Source organism: Haliotis rubra, unplaced genomic scaffold (genome assembly GCF_003918875.1).
Source record: "Haliotis rubra isolate DU_JTF1 unplaced genomic scaffold, ASM391887v1 Scf72, whole genome shotgun sequence".
Taxonomy (NCBI): Eukaryota; Metazoa; Mollusca; class Gastropoda; order Lepetellida; family Haliotidae; genus Haliotis; species Haliotis rubra.
In genome coordinates this window covers 1823032-1843448 of record NW_025767435.1, presented here as the reverse complement: position 1 = coordinate 1843448, position 20417 = coordinate 1823032, and the positions used below count along the sequence as shown (strand labels likewise).

The window sequence follows — 20417 nt, the reverse complement described above, 5'->3', positions numbered from 1 at the left end:
CAACTCATTCCTATAATAAATGTGAACACCTATGCCTAAGGGATATAACGGATTTTATCCTAACCAGAGCTCTACTTACAGCGGGTTATCTTTCTCTATATGTTATAGTCTCTATGGTTGCGTTTGGTAAATATTCAGTTGATAAACTCATTCATGTCATCAGAAGCCGCGATACAGATGTGATACAACCGTGATACAGTCGTGATACAGTCGTGATATAGCAGAGATACAACCGAGGTACAGATGTGATACAGTAGTGATACAGTCGTGCTATGAATGTCATACAGATTGATACAGATGTGATACAGCCGTTGTGCAGCTGTGATACAGTCATGATACAACTGCGATAATACCGCAGTGATAGTCGTGATGCAGCTGTGATACAGCTGCGATACAGTCGTGGTACAGATGTGATACAGCCGCGACGCAGCTGTGATACCGCCGTGATACAGCTGCGATAATACCGCAGTGATACAGCCGTGATACAGCTGCGATAATACCGCAGTGATAGTCGTGATACAGCTGCGATACAGCCGTGATACAGCTGCAATACAGCCGCGATACAGTCGCGCTACAGTCGTGGTGCAGCTGTGATACAGCTGCTATACAGTCGTGATACAACCGTGATACAGCTGCGATACAGTCGTGATACAGCCGTAGTGCAGCTGTGATACAACCGTGATACAGTCGTGATACAGCCGTGATACAGCCGTGATACAGTCGTGATACAGCCGTGATACAGTCGTGATACAGCCGTGATACAGTCGTGATACAGGCGTGATACAGGCGTGATACAGTCGTGATACAGCCGTGATACAGTCGTGATACAGTCGTGATACAGACGTGATACAGTCGTGATACAGCCGTGATACAGTCGTGATACAGCCGAGATACAGGCGTGATACAGGCGTGATACAGTCGTGATACAGTCGTGATACAGCCGTGATACAGTCGTGATACAGCCGTGATACAGCCGTGATACAGCCGTGATACAGTCGTGATAATGCCTCGATACAGCCGTGATACAGTCGTGATAATGCCTCGATACAGCCGTGATACAGCCGTGATACAGCCGTGATACAGCCGTGATACAGCCGTGATACAGCCGTAATAATGCCTTGATACAGCTGCGATACAGCCGTTATACACCTGTGATGCAGCTGTAGTGCAGCTATAATATTCTGACTGCGGGCGGGTTCAAGGATAGTGAGTGACACAGGGTCGGCAAATAGTTGTAAAAGCGTTTCTATTGAACGATGATGTAAAGCTGATCAACTTTCAATTTCATTCAAAGATAGTACTGAAAAAATTCTCATTTAAAAATCTCATTTCAACTGTTTGTGTGAGCATATATAATTATTCCTTGACCTTGCATAAATATATGTATGTATGTATGTATGTATGTATGTGTGTGTGTGTATGTGTGTGTGTGTGTGTGCGTGCGTGCGTGCGTGGGTGTGTCAGTGTGCGTGTGGGGACACATTATGTGTAACATGACAAGGACATTGCAGGTCGGAAGAAAGGAATCTACCCAGAAAGGACGTCAACGCATGCAATGTGTTGTTGTAGAAGGACAATAGGTAGACTCTTAAAGGCCATTCATGTAATACATAGTTGGCATTACACATACGTACAGCACGACTCTTGGCAGTCAGGCAGATTCATGGGAGAATGGTTTCTTCAGTAGGTTTTTGTCCAAAGTGAATCAGGCACTTAGGACTAACATCGCTTGTAGACATTTACCAGTAAAGTCACATTGTGAGACAGCAGGTACGCTGGTACCAGATTAGGGGATTTAAATAGGGTTTATGGAGTTATTATTGACAAACAAACGTTATTAAACGTTCCTAGGCGAAAACAATTGCCGAAACACTGCAAGTCCTAAAACCAGACATAACACCCTTTCAATCACATGACCATCGAATAACTATTTCTGGTTTGTGTCAATTTTATCTACCTTAAAACATCGCTGTATACGTTATTTTGCCGGACACACTATATCGCATGAGTTTACCTTCGTCAAACACTGGATGCAATGTAAAAACCAATCATATGCCAGGTAATACATTTGAATATCCGACACTGAAATATTTAAAGTGTTCCAAAAAGGGACAGTCAGCGATCAATTTCATACCCATAGCAAGCTTTAAATAACTTCATCGAGGAATTAAATTATTAGTGAACATATAAACGCGCGCACACAGACACGCTCACACACACAATCCTAAAAATGAATCTGAGCATCTGAAAACAAAACCGTTATGACACGTGGATAATGGAAATGTATAACCTCATCGCATTTAGTGTCAATAGTTCCTAAAGTGGATTAAATCCAGCATGATCTGACACTAAAACTTATCTGAAATATAATTTCATACATGTCATAATGTACGTGATCGAAAGTAAGCTGGACAAATGTCACTAAACTGATCAAATATATCACAAGATGACGACACCAACGTGATAAAAGATGTTGTGCTAAACTTGCAGCACACAAATATATGGCAACATCAGCACTACACCTTATACCAAAATCATACTGATGAAATATATGCAAGAAAGATGAAATGATGAAAGGCATTTTATATACATTAACGATACAAAACTATTCAAATATATCAAAGCAGAAATATATATTGACATACATTAACGATACAAAACTATTCAAATATATCAAAGCAGAAATATATATTGACATACATAAACGATACAAAACTAACTACGTATATCACGATACACTGAAAAAACTAAACTGAAAAAAGAAATGTTAACTATACGTAAACGACAGATTCATTGAATGTGACATGATCAACGTTGATGAAAGAAACCTAGCAAGTATATCAAGGCATAAAAACGAAAGTGCTAGAAAACAAATAATGCTATACGTGAACGACACTTAAATGATACGGTGACATATAAACAACAGACCTATCCTTATGAAATATAAGCAAGAAAGACATAAAAGGTATGAAAAGCATAATAATAACATATTAACTATATGAAAACAATCAGCTATATCATGTTATACATGGCAGACACTACATTGACCACATATATCATGATATTCGTGAAGACATGAATCTCATCCAATGCATTAATGCACGATGGAAAACAGATAAAAAAATATCGTGGTGCGAATGGCCGACTCTGAACTGATCAAATATGACATGATACATACAAAAAGAATATATTAACGATACAAAAATAATCAACTATATCATGTTATACATTGCAGACACTAAATTGGCCACATATATCATGATATTCGTGAAGACATTAATCTGATCCATTGCATCAAGAAATAATGCACGATGGAAAGCCGATCAAATATATCGCGGTGTAAATGTCAGACTTTGGACTGACCAAATATACCATGATAAATACAACAATGTTCAAATGTATATCGATATTCATATGTAACACTAAACTAGTAAATAGAATATGAAATTAGGAAAGACATTATAAAATATTGAAATGCACATACGCTGTACATGAACGGAACTAAGCTGATGAAATATATTGATATATGGGAATGACTAAACTTACCAAGAACACAATGTAAAAAGTCAACGATGCTAAAGTACTATTCAGAAGTATAAAGGTGTGAAGTTCAGCATTGTACAGTAGTACATGTATAAAGAAATCCACAAATTAATGACACAACACAAATTTCGCTCCAAACTTCAACTTCAATTATTCTATCTTCTTATAACTATGCTCACTCCCCGAAGAAAAGGAGTGAGATTTGTGTTGTGTCATTATTCTATTTTGATATATATAAAAGACTATAAAGAATTTAAGCATGTACACACACACACACACACACACACGCAAGCACGCTCGCACACACACACATACACACGTATTCTTATTTTCAGCTTATTTGTACCTGCTCCAGACAATGTTGTTGGAATAGTTCCTAAAATGATTTTTTTTAAAGCTCATTCCTTTGTTCATTTCAATTTGATGATGATTCACGAACACATACAAACGACGTAGTAGGAATCATGCAATGGTATTCCTTATTGTATATACTAGTATTCCTTACATTTACGGAGATGGTGTTATTCCTTATAGTATATATTCCTTACATGTACGGAGATGGTGTTATTCCTTATAGTATATATTCCTTACATTTACGGAGATGGTGTTATTCCTAATAGTATATATTCCTTACATTTACGGAGGTGGTGTTATTCCTTAGAGTATCTATTCCTTACATTTACGGCGATGGTGTTGTTGCTTGTAACATAGATTCCTTACATTTACGGAGATGGTGTTTTTCATTATAGTACATATTCCTTTCATTTACGGAGATGGTGTTATTCCTTATAGTATATATTTCTTACATTTACGGAGATGGTGTTTTTTTCCTTATAGTATATATTCCTTACATTTACGGAGATGGTGTTATTCCTTATAGTATATATTCCTTACATTTACGGAGATGGTGTTATTCCTTATAGTATATATTCCTTACATTTACGGAGATGGTGTTGTTGCTTATAACATTATTCCTTATTTAGAGATATGTTATTCCTTGTAGTATATATTCCTTACATTTACGGAGATGGCTTGTTGTTGCTTATAACATATATTCCTTACATTTACGGAGATGGGTGTTATTCCTTAGTATATATTCCTTACATTTACGGAGATGGTGTTGTTGCTTGTAACATATATTCCTTACATTTACGGAGATGGTGTTATTCCTTGTAGTATATATTCCTTACATTTACGGAGATGGTGTTGTTGCTTGTAACATATATTCCTTACATTTACGGAGATGGTGTTATTCTTAGAGTATATATTCCTTACATTTACGGAGATGGTGTTATTCCTTAGAGTATATATTCCTTACATTTACGGAGATGGTATTATTCCTCGTAGTATATATTCCTTACATTTACGGAGATGGTGTTATTCCTTATAGTATATATTCCTTTCATTTACGGAGATGGTGTTATTCCTTATAGTATATATTCCTTACATTTACGGAGATGGTGTTATTCCTTATAGTATATATTCCTTACATTTACGGAGATGGCGTTGTTGCTTATAACATATATTCCTTATATTTACGGAGATGGTGTTGCTGTTATTCAGGAAGTAGGAGCTATTTCGCCCATATAATAACCTAGTGATTATATACGTCGCTTGTGAAACGTTCCCGGCATAGAAGGGGAGATGGAATATAGCTAATAGCACTTAATGGGCCTTCACATAGTTGTCGCAAACCCAAATACGATAATTCGTAGCGTAGGTGGAGATATATTTAAGATTACTTTGTAATGGAGAATATGATATAAATGCTGCACAAAAAGTATGGAACGTGTTCATTTTGTAGTAGTGAAAACTATTTGTAGTGAAAACTAAGCACATAATTTCATAAAGCAATAATCATGATCCTTAACTTGTTTGTTCAGCATATACTAGCACCGAGTAAACTTGCCACGATGTTAACATCAGATTAACCTCATGAGACACAATAGAGATTTACCATCGACTCTGCTTTCAGCAGAGATTTCGTATGCATGTGGAAAGGGTTTTGTCGCGTCTATCTTTCTACTTATCAACAGCGATCTATTGCATACATATTTCTATAAAATGTCATTATTTATCAAATTGTGAACGAGATGGTTCAGATTTCCAGATTTTAATTTCAGATGGACACATACAGCCTGGTAGTTCAGGATGATACGCAGTACCACAAACTTAAGATCACATTACTGACACTGACTTTCAAAATGAATACGAAAACATGAAACTGCTCAGTCAACAATTAACGTACAATCGAACGAAATACAATCGCTACGAATGTGCATGGCTATTCCGGTCGACTCTTTGTTGTTACTGTTGTTGGAGTTGCATTTTTGTTTCGTTTTTGTTTGTTGTTTAGGGGTTTTTTTTGTTGTTGCTTTTCTTGAGATTTGTTAGTGTTTTGTGTTATTCATGTACATGCATTCAATGGCATCTGACATTTTCTCGATGCGGATCTGGATCTGCTGGCGGTACGGCTGTACTTAGAACATAACGAACCACTGTTAAGCTGATTTTCACCATGCATTGATTCCTAAATAAGCTTAGTTGCCAATTATATTCCTGCCAGCTTGGACTAATAAAAGTATGCATTCAAGCATGCAATGATGTTAATTTTGGTACGTGCTCTCAGTGTCGAAATCACACAAAACAATGGAACCTTTTCAAGTTACTTCTCTGAACTGATTACGACAAAATCGTTGACAACCATTTATAACCTGTCTATTTATGTACTTCCAGAGTGTTTGTTTCCATCTCATATATATGGAATGGATGTACTTTGTTGGGCTGACATAAAATTGGAATCTTTCTTTGTAGTCCATATCGCACAAGCATTCACAGGGTTTCATTACTAATGAAAGACTTTATCTTGTATTTAATTTTGTCTTGGTTTGTCAGTTACAATTTGATACGGCAGATAAAATGTATCATATTATCGCATCTGAAAGAACTTGAATAACACATGAACTTTTTGCACAGACATCCTGACGAATTAGATTTCTTTGTCGGTTAATTGTTTGCTTGGCATTCTAGAACTTGGTGAGTCAAAAATGAAACATGCAACTTTGTGGATGGCAACTTCTTGTTTATTGAATAGAGCGACGTTTTGATGTAACAAAACATTAAAAACGATGTTATCCATAACGTTGTATGTTTCATTCTTTGGAATATTGATCAATGTTATGGTAAGTGAGTAGTGGTTTAACAATGACTTAGCGATGAGAGAGCATGGTTTAACGTATTGTCTGTGTATTAAAGAACACTTTTAAGCGCATGTTAAAGCCTATTTCTCACACGAGATTAAACTTTTGAATCTGATACACATTTTAATATTTAATTATATGATTTCTTATAATGCAATTAATTTGTGTTTGAGACTGACTATTTTCTGTTGTAGATGTGTCGTACAGATAAATATATATAACTAATTTTGTTTCCAAAAGACCAAAGACCCTTATTTCGTATTGTCGCGTACTATTTCGACGACAGCAGTAGAAATGAGTATAGTTTTAAACATGTTAAGAGAGATAAAATTAACTATTATGAGGCAACAAAGATATATTATTTTCAGAATTGTCAATTCTCAAGTCTCTTCAATGTCTGGTCATCATTTCATATTTTGTTTGTTGAGACTTGACAAATCTTCCCCAGGGGTTAAATATCTCACAAATCTCTTTATTTGCTGAAACTGGCAAATACTCTACACAACTATTGGTATTCTCTGTACATCACTTCAAGTCAACTGACTGACTGACTGAGTTTGGTTTTACGCCGCTTTTAGCAATATTCCAGCAACATCACGGCGGGGGAGACCAGAAATGGGCTTCACAACTTCAAGTCAAAAGAATAATTATAACATACTATAATTTGTATAACACTTTTAGGTGCCATCAGTTGTACATTATCATGCATGTTGTATATACCTATTTGTAAATCATAATTAAAAAACCTCACTTAAAATATGCCATGCTACCATGCTCCACAAATGCTGTTATGTGTTGCTGTATATGTTACTGTATATCTATATTTTGTTTAAAAAAAAGAGAAATGAGTATAGTTTTACGCCGCTTTTTAGCAACAAGATTTGGGATACCAGACATGGGCTTCACTTCTTGGACTCGTGTGAGGATTCGAACCCCGGCCTTCTGCCTGACCAGCGACGAATGTTGACTGATAGCTTCTTAGCTTCATTCATTTGTTTTGTGTACAGAACAGTGTTTACGCTTTAAATCACCATGCAGATAAGAAATTACATATTGCTTGTTGTAGCATGACATGACATGGCTGAACTTGTTCTATTCCCTTAATGTCGCCATATGTATTGACAGGTTTCAGATTTATGGAGAAAAACACTTGAATACTGATTTCTAATACGTCACCTTGATGCTACAGCCGTGACTGCTGTTTGTTGTTCAGCGCCAAACTCGGCAATATTCCATCTGTATGACTGAAGTCTGTAAATACTCGAGTCTGGGCCAGACAATCCGAAGGGGCGGCGAGGTAGCCTAGTGGTTAAAGCGTTCGCTCATCACGCCGAAGACGCAGGTTCGATTCCCCATATGTGTGAAGCCCATTTCTAGTATCCCCCGCCGTGATATTGCTGGGATATTGCTAAAGGTGGTGTAAAACTAAACTCACTCACTGCCCAGACAATCCTGTGATTATTATTATGAACCAACGGACTAGAGAAAGTATACATGAACACCGATTTCGATTATGGCTAAAATTGAACAAAATATGGTTATTCGATCGTGCTGTATTTGATAGTGTATACATCTAGTTTGTTTTCAGCCAATTAACTTTTTGTAACGTTTGTCATTTTGGTATAAAATCTAGTTTTCAATTGTGTACACTCTTTTCCTCGTTTCATTCACTATCATGATGCCCCGGCTGAATCAGTTATTATTATTCCATGTGGTTAATGCAATTGCTAGTCGCGACAGAGTTCCGTGTTCGAATTCCCTGATTGATGTGAAGTTCGATTTGGACGTGCTCGTCCAGGTATTGAGTGGTTATTGATCATGGCAACTTATCACATACTCATTCACTAATGGCTCGCTTCTCCTTTATGTTTAAACTTTAATATGTATAACCCATCTTGAAATGACAGTTATCTTGGTAAAACGAGAATCCATGTTTGTATTTTGAGAATCACCGCTACATGTATCTTTACATACGGATATACTTCAACAATTAGAGGCCAATGTGGAACAATATCATATTTATAGTAATCTTTTTCATCTGATTTTCGAACACATACATGAAACATACATGCGAGACTAAACCTGTTCTCACATAGTGTATTGGTGAAGATTTCAAATATACAAACTTTATTTGTAACAATATAACTTGACCTTTACAATACGTCATAGATCCAAGCCCGTTATTTAATGAAGGTGTATAAGTCGAGAGATATGTAGTATTGCTGCACTTGACCTTTTCTCTGTCTGTGTACATGATATTCCACAAACAGGCACTGATTCCACAACGTAGGCCCGACGTTGGTGTGGGAGGACGCAGTGGATGGTTCAAATATCGCTTCATTGTGCGGTCGTGCGTTAACATTATCACCTCGGAATCCAAAATGGCGGCGCACTTGGTATTTAGTAACCAATGTGCTATTCTTACTGCACTTGTATGTTTGTTGGCGCTCGGCCATATTATAAATGTGTTATGGTGGAATGTGGATAGTTAAGTTTTTGGACCAGACAAACCAGTGATTGCAAATATACTTGAATTCTCACCCAGATCTCTGACAGCGACGTTTTCAGGGATTAAGCTGTGATTCAATACATGATAAAATCCTATGTCATCGTGTGTGGTTAGATGCTTTGCTCAACTAATATCCATACATTTTAGGGCTGGGAAAGTAATGAAAATATTAATTTTAATTGAACTGTTCAAAAGTGGGCAACTATTATTATTATCATAGGATTGTCCAAGTCAACGGTGGGGTAACGTACTAGTTTGTTCGTCATGCCAAACGCACGGGTTCTATTCCCTTCATGGGTACACTTGAAGTACATTTCTGTGTAGCCCAAAGTGGTATTGCTTTAATATTGCTTAAACGACATAAACCTATACTCATGACCTATTTATAGTAAAACTGTTTTAGAAACAATACGGATAACGAACTATGGTGACTATGAGTACTTCTAACTGTATATTGTAAACAACCAAAAAAACATCGCCCGAAAAGACGAGGTTCCGGATTAACGCGGTTTCACTGTATGGGGCTGCCCATTAAATAGGATAATATAGTGAAAATATGCTTATTGTGGCTTACCTTATGGGTATATAATCCAATAAGGATCCTAACTGTAAACTCGCATGTGTCCCCCAAGGGATGCGAGTAGTAATGAGTTATATTTCGACATAGAATATCTTTCAAATTTTCATCCAGTTTCACAATATCTTTATTTCGAAATATTTGCTTGCCCCTTTCAGAGAGATACAGCCTGATAATGAATCACTGTGGGATTTACATAAAAGAGCTGAAGACGATAGGGACTTTTGAACACTATTGCGAAACAAGGGAAGGTGCATGGGGTAGGGTCTGGGTGTGGACATTCTTTACAGGGGGTCAAGGTCGAAATGTTTCCACTCAAATCTTCACTTCCCACTTTTATAATTATCATGCACTTTATCTATGTTATCATCTTCCTGTGCCACGATTTTAAAATTACGATGTCAAAGGTTACCGGGGTCTTTTTTGTCTTGTTATATTTTAGCAATATTAGTTAACAAGGGGGTTGAAGAAAGACTGATATGTTTTCGTTTCAGGTTCTGTAGTTTGTTTATTGGTTTCATTTTAATTTATATGTTTTTTATTATATGAAAATAAATCTAGTGTACCGTTAATTCTAATGCCAATGAGATATTAAACTTTTAATTTTTTTATCATGGATTTATGCTGCATTAAACCGTTAGTTTGCTTTTAATCTTTTCCTGTGGTGCGGATTCCATAGAATTATTTTTCTATTTTTCTGGTTCTTAAAATATATTTCACTGGTAATTTATAGTAATTATTATTTCAACCCAATTATGTGAAAAATAGAATATGATATTTTTTTATAAGGGTTATCAAAAACAATTTAAAATGAATCTACCATATGTTTATAAATAAAACAATCTTCGATAGTGATTCAAAGACTTTAAGGTAGATATGTTCAATAGATGTCGATTATTCATTATTGTAGTGAATCTCCGGATAGATGCTTCCGTAGAATAAAAGAATTATTTTTAAAATTAGACATGTTTTATGATTACACCATTTCGTTCCTTTGTACAATCGACTCTGCTTTTAGCAGAGATTTCTTATGTCTTATGGATGTAGAAAGAGTTTTGTAGCTTCTATTTCGTAACCGAACGTATATATTCATGATGGTGGAGGAAATTTCCGCACTGGTGGAGGATGATTCATTCTTTTACTCACTTCAACCTCTCAAAGTCGAACTTCGCGATGAAGCAATACCAGATATGGAAAATTTCCTAAGATCGTTTATAACGAGTGCCCATTACGAACTGGTCTGTTGCATTAAACACCGAGCCCATGAGCGAGCCACGTGGAATTGGGTTTAGTTTTGTATATTATATTCTTATGATATTTTTCAACTCAGCACTTGTTTTGACCGATGGAATTTTCTCTACTGGATAGGAAACTGGTGAAATATTTCAATAATACTCTGTTTTTAATTATTTCAGGGAATGTGTTTCTAAACCTATACATTATAAATGACTTATACAGTATTTAACACGTTTCCGTTGTTTAGTGTTAACACTTTTGTACGACAGAATGGCATTTTACCATAATATACACACTTTGTTTTATACTACAAAATACATATTTAACATGCTATACACGATGGTTCATGAAGTATATCCATGTCTGTTATATTTAAATGTGTAGATGAAATGTTGTAGTGGAGGTGTAGATGGTGTATACATGTCTACATTCACTCAGGCTTCAGCAGCAACAGACTGGCAAACAGATGGACGGTGAAATGGATTTCATTCCTGCCAAAAACGAATTTCGTATTGATCGTCCTCTATATTGCAATGCTTGTTGACTAATCGTCTTATAAGCGTTCTAACCTATATGTATGTGTCCGAATTCTTACTAAACGCACGAGGAGGGGTGGTGGGGGTGTTCTGTGAAGTTTTCCTTATGGAATCAGTTTCCATTCTTTTTCGCATCCTCATTGAACATATACACACTGTGGTCGCCATATTGGTGTGTGTTGATGTATATAACCTGTATATCGCTCCGGAGGGCTGTATTTAGCGATAGCTGACGTTACAGTACTCGTTCTGGGAGCATTATGGTGGCGTTGTCCAATAGACTTCTCACATACAGACTATGGTCGTGGTGGTGTCGATCGAATATATGTGTGTGTGTGTTACCATGGGGGATATTTACAGGATTGAGAGTGGCATGTCGTCTAATTAGGTTGTTTACGTGTGGCTGCGTAGTCTGTATGTTTTACCATAAATCGTTCTCTCCAAACTCGAATAGCAAACTAAACACTGAAACTAGCGCAGGTAGCGGGTGTCATGGCGATCGAGAGACCCAGATATCTTGTGAGAAGGCTGTGTAAATAGCGCGAATTCCCCAAGCTGTGGTCGCAGGTAGGTGATAGCCGATATACCTGTACACACAGAATACCCAGAATGGGAGGCATGTGAGCTTCAATCAAACAGTATTGTATTCTCATGAAGCTAACATTTAGATCGTTCTGGGTGAGAATAAATCACCATTATGCAGGTTCGAATGTTGTTTGAAAGCACATATATTTGTCATTGTAAATGCTCATACATTGTCAAGGTGTGCAGACACAGGTGACAGACAATATATTGTAATACATTGCAACAGTATACAACATGCAATTACTGAAAACAGACGAATTTTTTGAGATTGTTAAATATTTGACATTTAATAGTGATAACAATGTAAAAATGACAACATGATATATGAATTCAAAATGCACAATATACACTATGAAATGATAAATCCAGGCGTTGTGTTTGTCATGTTGACACATCCGACATCCACTAAAATGAAATGAACACTTGAAACTAAAAATGTCATTGTCAAAGTTGTCAAGTTGCCAAGATGAGCACACGGGGATACAGACAAGGGTTCCACAACAAGATGATTTGGAGTCGGCAATGTCACATTCACAGAGACGATATTCATGTCCATGTTCAATAGCACTATGTCGGGGGTTGGGGTCACGATTCCAGCAGCTTGGCGAAGCTAGATGGTAGTGCTGCTCCAACATTAATAAATAACCCTTTCAACACGTTCAGTTCTTTGGTCAGAAGATCAACTTTCTTTTGCAGTCTCTCGTTCTCTCCAACAAGGCTGCTAACACGACCCTCTGTCTGTTTCTGCTTTTCCTTCGCCTTAGCACGGGATTTCCTCACAGCGATATTGTTCCTCGCCCGTTTCTCTATGTACTCTTCCGTACCTTTGGGTAACTGACGTTTCCGGGAGTTCCCTTTTCCACTTGGGGATCGTCCTGGTCCTGGGCTTCCGGCCTGGCTGGAGGATGACACGGTCGGAGAAGCCAAGTTCGTGAGTGATGTAAAGGTAGTTCCCTCACTGCAGGCACCGTAAGCCGTGTTCTCGGACTTGATTGTCTGGTCCCATATAGTCTGGGAATCCTCCGATCCCGATGCTAGCTGCTCGAATTCAGGCATACAGACAGTTGGATATGCGGTAGAAGACGCCTGTCCAAGAGCCACGAAGTCCGTTTGTACCGGACTTGTCAGTTCTGTTTTCACGACCTGGGCGTGTTGCTGTGAAGCCAGGGTGGAATCTGAGGATAGTACGTTAATATTTGCAGATGAATTATTCAGATACGCTGAGATATCGAAAGATAGTTCATGAGCTGGATCCAGCTCAAACAACAGTTTTTCGTCAAATGTCAAACCACTTGCACAGTTTTTCGAAACCTCACCTTTACTGGCTTCGATAAGAGGCGTGTCGTACATCTGGAGGGTATCCATAATTTCTCCTACGCTCGGACATGGTGATCCAGGGAATGCGTCTGTAAAAGACGGAATCTGGAAGGCAGAGTGTAGGGAATCTATCTTGGCGGTTAACGACAACACAACACGTGTGGTCAACTACAGCTTCTTAAGGCTCAGCTTAAGTCTTAATGTCAGGTTTACTCTGTGAGTAAGATTCGTTGAATGATGTGACGTTTGCCTGTCGGTCCTTTTATACACACCGGCAGCCACTTCACCAAGAATGCAGATTCATACGCCAATAAACCACATAAATATTTCACGCCGTTGACAGTTCGTTATAAACCAACAGGCATAAGTCAAAATATTTAATTAGTGTAACGCGATGGCTTATTGACATACTTAATGGTTGAAAATTCATTAATTACTCTTACCGGCTTTCGAACTATATTTTGGGCGAAAGGATAAAGTATTCCCCAGCCGTGCGCGTGTTGCTAACTTTAGCACTTTACGTCAATTTCCAATTTTACCACTGATCATAAAAATAGAAATGACGCGAGCTCGCAGCAAGCAGTGACGTGCATAGGGAACCCTCGCCGTGAAGTCTTGCGCAATAGGGTGGCAATTTAATTCTTGTGTTGTTTATTTAATTCAATACTGGTTGATTTTAAATGCATATTTTATTTGTAGGTTATACCAGCGAAACACATATTTTTCAAAGAATTCTTTTAGCTTGAAAATTTTACCAGTAATATCATTGAACGGTGGAAAATTCCCACAGCTACACCGGGAGAAAGGCGGTTGTCGATTCTGATTGGCTAACCGAAACGATTGCATCAGGTTTCTAAATTTAGATAGCTCCTCCGACATTTTACCAGTTTGTGTAGAAGAAGACGAAGAAATGGAGTAATTAGACTATCTACCGTAGGTCAGACGTTTTCAAGCAGTGCTTGTTAAGCACAGGTGTGAATTTTAACAATTTTATTGTTTTCAATGTTGTAATGTTTATTATTTAGCCCGTAGCGTCCCGCCTTTGCTCGCGCATCATTGTTGAAATGTCAGAGTGTGTGCCGGGCATTGATCACGTCAGTTGTACGCTATGCTACCAATATAGCTTGCGACGTAGTCAGCTCTGATGCTGTGGGTTTAATAACACATTTCATGGATTCGGGGGAAGAATTATGTTGCTAGCAGCGATATTGTATGGGTGTGTATGGTGTATTACATACACAGGTCATTTTGTCATGTTGTTTGATCGTTGTGTACGTCATGTTGTGTACACCATATGATCAGCTGATACGGAAGGGCCCCTCCGGTCTTAGTGCAAACTGATTTCACCGGCATATTTCTTTTTAAAATGAATTTCTCTACATTCAGTGAATTCAAGACGCCATTCTGTATAATTAATATGCCCCACTTCTGCTGTTCTACATTTATATATTATTTCCCAGTACACATATGATATCATGCGTATCAGTTTCATGTCAAACGAGGAAGTCCTCCAAATACATCATGTCATGTATGGAGGAGATATTTACAAACATCAGCAACACCAACAAAACAACAGTTTAAGATTGTTAACAATGAATGTACTGTACATGAATATAGAATTAGAAAGTATGTTTGCCATTGTTTGGCTTTCCAGGGACTGCCATGAAAATAAGTACTTGTAGTAGTCATCAAAATTGTTTATATGTGTGTTTCTTGTTTAACACAGCACACAGAAAGAGTCTACTTAAATAATGGTAGTCTGTTAATTGTCAAATCAAGGCAGTCCAGTGATTGGTGTGATGAACATCAGCCTGTTCACATAGGATAAGATGACATATGCCTGATATGTCTGACAAGTCATTGAGCCTGATAACCCAATCTAATTGGTTGCCACCCTGAACATATTTATTAATATTTTGATATTTTATCTGTTAAATTTTACTGAGGTTGCCTTATTTCAGTTATGTAGATCGTGTTTGAAATAATGTTACGTCTTAGGGACTCTTCACAATTAATACATAGTAATGTTAAAAAATTATGGAAGGGGGAAGGGAAGTAATTGATTTTGTACATGACATGCAGGCGGGTGGTGGGGGACATACTTACTTTGTACATAAAATGTTTTTTTGGGGGGTCACTCACATTGTACATGCTTCTCCATAAAAATCATCACCAGCCTCCCAAGCCATAAATCATGAATGGTCCCTTAAGTGGTATTATTATATTGTTGTTGTTTGCAAATATGTAATTGTATGGAACATCATCTTAGCTCATATTTAACTGTAACACTTTACAGTATTGACAGGTGTAAGAACACGAATAATTACAATGCCTATGGGGGCGGTGGGGTAGCCTAGTGGTTAAAGCGTTGGCTTTCGTCACGCCGAGGACCCGGGTTCGAATCCCCACATGGGTACAATGTGTGAAGCCCATTTCTGGTGTCCCCCGCCGTGATGTTGCTAGAATATTGCTAAAAGCGGCGTAAAACCAAAACTCAGTCAGTCAGGACAATGCCTATGTTAATTTTTAATGGTAACATTTAAATGAATGAATTTAACATGAATATTTAATGTTCAAAAGGGTGACCTATGTATGAGGCAAAGAAATCTGTAGCAATACACATATCAAAATGTTGGGGTTTTTCAGATGATACATGGTTAATACAAATGTACTCTTCTTTCTATGTATAACTACTTTCTGTGATGTAAGTGAAGGAGAAAACAATTCAGAAATCAAATTTCACGATGTATATAAATAATGAAAAAGTCATGAAATAGTGGCAGCAGAATAGATCATTTATTATACTAAATGAACATAATGATAACTTTGATCAGAATCTTTTCGACATTCAGTTTCAATTGTACTCTGCCTCACAGTCCCTGAACCACATTATTTTCCCTACTGCCTAGCCCTCCTTGCAATGCTAAAGCCCTTAATGAAACTAGTCTAGATTTCACCAGGTCCCCAATCTCCCAACTCACTTGGGCTCCTTTTCAATTTAGTGGGTTTATTTGTTACTATCAAAATTATATATTTTCAGGGACTAAGCGTTAGTCTATTTCAACTGTTGCTGCGATTATAGAATACGTTCGCCACCTAACTATGTAACTATTTTACCACCATATTTACCTTATTCCACCAATAATCCTATCCTCTGATACCCGGAGGGTTAGGGTGGGGTGGGTTGGGGTTAGGATTAGGTTAGGGTGGCCGACTTATCTTTATAGCGGCTCCCGACTGTTCTGTTTCGGAAATATCAGAACTCATATCGAGAATTTTGGTTTGGTAGAACCCCCTACTAATGGACTTGAACATTAAAACAGTTATGGCAAGGTGTAATTTGACTAAACTATGAGGGAAAGGTACACCCAAAGCCTCGAGTAACGAGACATCGAACGCGCGCTTTGGGGTTAACCTCAATCGATAGCATTATAGTCCAGGGGGAAGTAACTCCATTCAGAGGTGTCCTTTGACCTAGTTTTCCCAGTCCGCAAACACAACAGACGGGAGATTTTACACTCACCGAATTATCATGACTGTTGTTTCTCCCATTTCATGGTGCAGCTGAAATGTACATAACTGCGGAATGATAATAGCAGTGTGAACTTTAATTCGATACGACAGCCATGGTGTGAATATAACGTACAACCTTTGGCTTAGTGTCACCGCCTTTACATGTGGAGGGCAAACGTAGCGCCTTCAACAGGTTTTAATTTGCTAGACCGATAAAATAATCCTAAAATTAGAGAGTAAAGTAAATGTTGGCAGTTGTTTGTAGAGGCAACACTGTTTAAAATTAGAGATGAAATGGGTGGAAATGATACTTTATTACCGTTCTTTAAAAAAGTTGATTAATGTATATAATCATTGTAACCCAAATACAACAATGATTTAGGTATCGTTTCACAATCATACTTCAGTCATGGTGTGACCTTAGTGGTGGTTTATCATTCATAAGTAGAAGTACTGAGCTAGAAGTTGAAAATTATCTTTATCATCCAAATCATCCATAGGACCACAGGAGATATTGCTTGTGTGAAATCAAACGATTTATCCTCGGAGATATCGTTTTGACAGTAGATTTTGTACAATGCTATGACAATGCTGTGACGTCATGAACTTGACGTCACAATGCTATGACATCGCTGCACTGCGAGTCTAATGGCAGTACCGTTTTCACAGATGTACATTTTTCAATGAAAACTAATAAAGAGGGATCCGGCAAGCCCCGGGTATATGTAACTTTATCAACTCGTGTTGATATAATTGATATCAGAATACACTTGGGAGAGATTCTCTATTTCAACCACCTACTGTGAAGATTAGACCAAGTTCATCTGTAAACCTACCGACTATAACTAGGCCCACTAAATAAAATACTTTGGCTATGAAATCGTGAAACTCAACTCACATTCAGTAATTTTGACTCCTTTCGGTTTATTAGTCGTCTGACCGTAATTTGCTTCATTGTCCTACATGTGGGTGACTGAGTCCAGATACCTAATCCTAACTCAGAAACTGTGAAGCCCATTTCTCGTGTCCCCCGCTTTGATACTGCTAGAATATTACTAAAAGCTGCGTAAAAATCACTCACTCACTCACAACTGACGTAAGGGTAACAAAGTGGTAATAATGGGAGGCACAACGAGGCCTTGTTCTGGAAGCACCAATACCGGTAGCAGATATTGCCTACACAGAATATTTTAGCCATTTGATCTTATGGTGTAGAAAGTCTGGCATTGTCTAATGACAGTCCATGTCACTGTAATTCAACACTAATTAGAATTGTAACCATCATCACAGCCACAACACGCACATGGCCAGGCCTCCATTTTGTCTGTTCACTTTGACCTACTATAGGTTGACTATTTGCATATTTCAGTAATTTCTTCTGATCTTTTTATACAAAATATAAAAGTAGCATTCTGACAATTCAGACGCAACAAATACATATATTTTACCACTGTATTTGAAAGATATGAGTAATTCAATATATTGTATTTATTTTTAGGTTGTGCCCTCCATTACAGTCCGTATAGTATCCACCTCTGCTCGTAGAACAGCAAACCCACACTCGCAACAATGGCTCCAAAACGTACAATGCTTAACTCATCAGACATGGAGGGCACGGATGAGGAGGAATATGAGGCCAAGCGGTCGAGGAAGAGCGAAAAAAGGGCACCGGAAGAGTACCGCAAGCGACGTGACCGCAACAACGTCGCTGTGAGGAAGAGCCGTGACAAGAGCAGGTTCAAGGCCAAAGAGACGATGGAGAAAGTGTCCCGTCTGAGAAACGAAAACGAGCAGCTGGAACAGAAAGTAAAGATTCTCACTAAGGAGCTGAGCGTTCTTAAAGATCTTTTCCTGGCACATGCGGGTACAGTCGCCGAAGGAAACTGCAACGTAGCTAGCAACCACGCTGTTCAAAACGATCACAAGTATTCAATGGACGTGAAGCAAGAATAAGATGGACACACCTATTCCATGAATATGGGAGCTCCCACAGTACTAGATCACTATCGTGGGAGAGTCCATTGTGAAGAATTCAGGGTGTAGTTTTGGTTGAATGTGTAAATATGACTGAATGACTCGGGCGGAGAACTGTTTTCTGATATTCTTCTACTAGTATTTGTACACTGTGTCGTGCATTGTGTTGTATTATCCTGCATATGGAAAAGCAACACTTCAGTGTCTCAGTAGGGCTCTGATGGTGTCAATAATGTGTTAAAAATATTGGGGTTGAAACTGATTTAATGATAGGCATTTTGTCAAATAGACAACAAGAATTATAAAGATTTACCTAAATATATTATTTATACTTGTTACTTTATTTATGTATTAAACACCTTATGGGCCTTTGGTATTTACAGTAGACATCACCCATCTTGTTTTCGATTCAGATCATTTTTCAGATTGTTAATCTGTAATTTGGCACCCGCCCTGAAATGTGTTTTATATGTTTCCTGTATCACAATCAGATATCGTCCTTTGAAGATGTAAACACAAGCACAGGGGTGGAAATAACTTTAAAATTGTTCGTGAACTTCGGTACAGTGGCACATGTAAAATCACTTGCCCTGATAATTTTTTCCACTATACTGGCCGATTTTCTTGTTGATATTTTAAGTAAACAACATAATTAACATTGGAAAGTCAACTGGACCCTGGTACAGTGTGATATACAAATTTGCTTGCCCGACAGAAAAAAACACTGGACTCGGGCGTCGGGCAATTGATTATTTCCACCCCTGTAAGCTATGAAGCATGTTCATAACCAAGTGTGGCAGATGGTGACAGTGGTGTGTAATGCCAGTGGGCTGTAGGAGACATGTCGTTGTTTCCATGAATGGAGTTGTTTTCATGACCATCATGTATCATTCGGTGAAATAAATCATTTTCTTATTTACGTATGTTTTTCTGTATATTGTTTGAAGGTAACTCCGTAATTATGAGTTGTTTAATGTTCAATCCTTGTGAGGAGTCGTTTTAGAATTTATATTCAACAATGCTTGGCGTCCACGGCATCAGATGTATGAGTCGCTTATTCATTTCATCCTAGCCATTTATGTCTTGGATAATGTGCCTGTAATGTCAGTCACGTGATTGTGTGGTCCAAACTCGATTATTAACAGGCTGGGATATTACTGAGTAAAACATTTTTTCCAGTCCCGTTTCCAATCCGATATTAAATATGTTGTTGCACGATCTTAAATATTTTCAGGAAGTGAATCATTGCATTTGTCGTTAGATCCTGCTGCATGCACTTAATGCACTTGCTGATCACTTTTTCATGACATTGTGCTGAAGCTTTATATATAGTGCTATGCAAATCTGGATCGGGGATCTATCAGGAAAACACTATGGAACAGTCAGTACCTCTTTGCAGCGACAGGTCAAAATTAATTATCACTTAA

The 20417-nt window shown here is 37.8% G+C and overlaps 2 protein-coding genes across 2 annotated transcripts; one reads left to right on the top strand and one right to left on the bottom strand.

Annotated features, from left to right (window-relative positions):
* Positions 1 to 12308: 12308 nt before the first annotated feature.
* Positions 12309 to 13749, bottom strand: LOC124259399 (CCAAT/enhancer-binding protein beta-like). Its single transcript, XM_046693530.1, has 2 exons — positions 13503 to 13749; positions 12309 to 13361 (listed from the first exon to the last, which is right to left on the bottom strand). The coding sequence occupies exons 1-2, from the start codon at positions 13549 to 13551 to the stop codon at positions 12772 to 12774; spliced, it is 639 nt and encodes a 212-aa protein (XP_046549486.1). The 5' UTR covers positions 13552 to 13749; the 3' UTR covers positions 12309 to 12771.
* A 574-nt stretch (positions 13750 to 14323) lies between these two features.
* LOC124259396 (CCAAT/enhancer-binding protein gamma-like) lies at positions 14324 to 19146 on the top strand. The gene is made up of 2 exons (XM_046693525.1): positions 14324 to 14475; positions 18515 to 19146. Exon 2 carries the CDS (start codon positions 18586 to 18588, stop codon positions 18967 to 18969), a length of 384 nt encoding a protein of 127 aa, XP_046549481.1. The 5' UTR covers positions 14324 to 14475; positions 18515 to 18585; the 3' UTR covers positions 18970 to 19146.
* Positions 19147 to 20417: the final 1271 nt, after the last annotated feature.

Excerpts from the sequence above, each read along its gene's own strand:
- LOC124259399 (XM_046693530.1), bottom strand. The coding sequence starts at position 13,551 with ATGGATACCCTCCAGATGTACGACACGCCTCTTATCGAAGCCAGTAAA. Across the intron at positions 13,362-13,502 it reads TCTTATCGAAGCCAGTAAAG|ATTCCACCCTGGCTTCACAG; the intron begins GTGAGGTTTCGA and ends TACTATCCTCAG.
- LOC124259396 (XM_046693525.1), top strand. The coding sequence starts at position 18,586 with ATGGCTCCAAAACGTACAATGCTTAACTCATCAGACATGGAGGGCACG.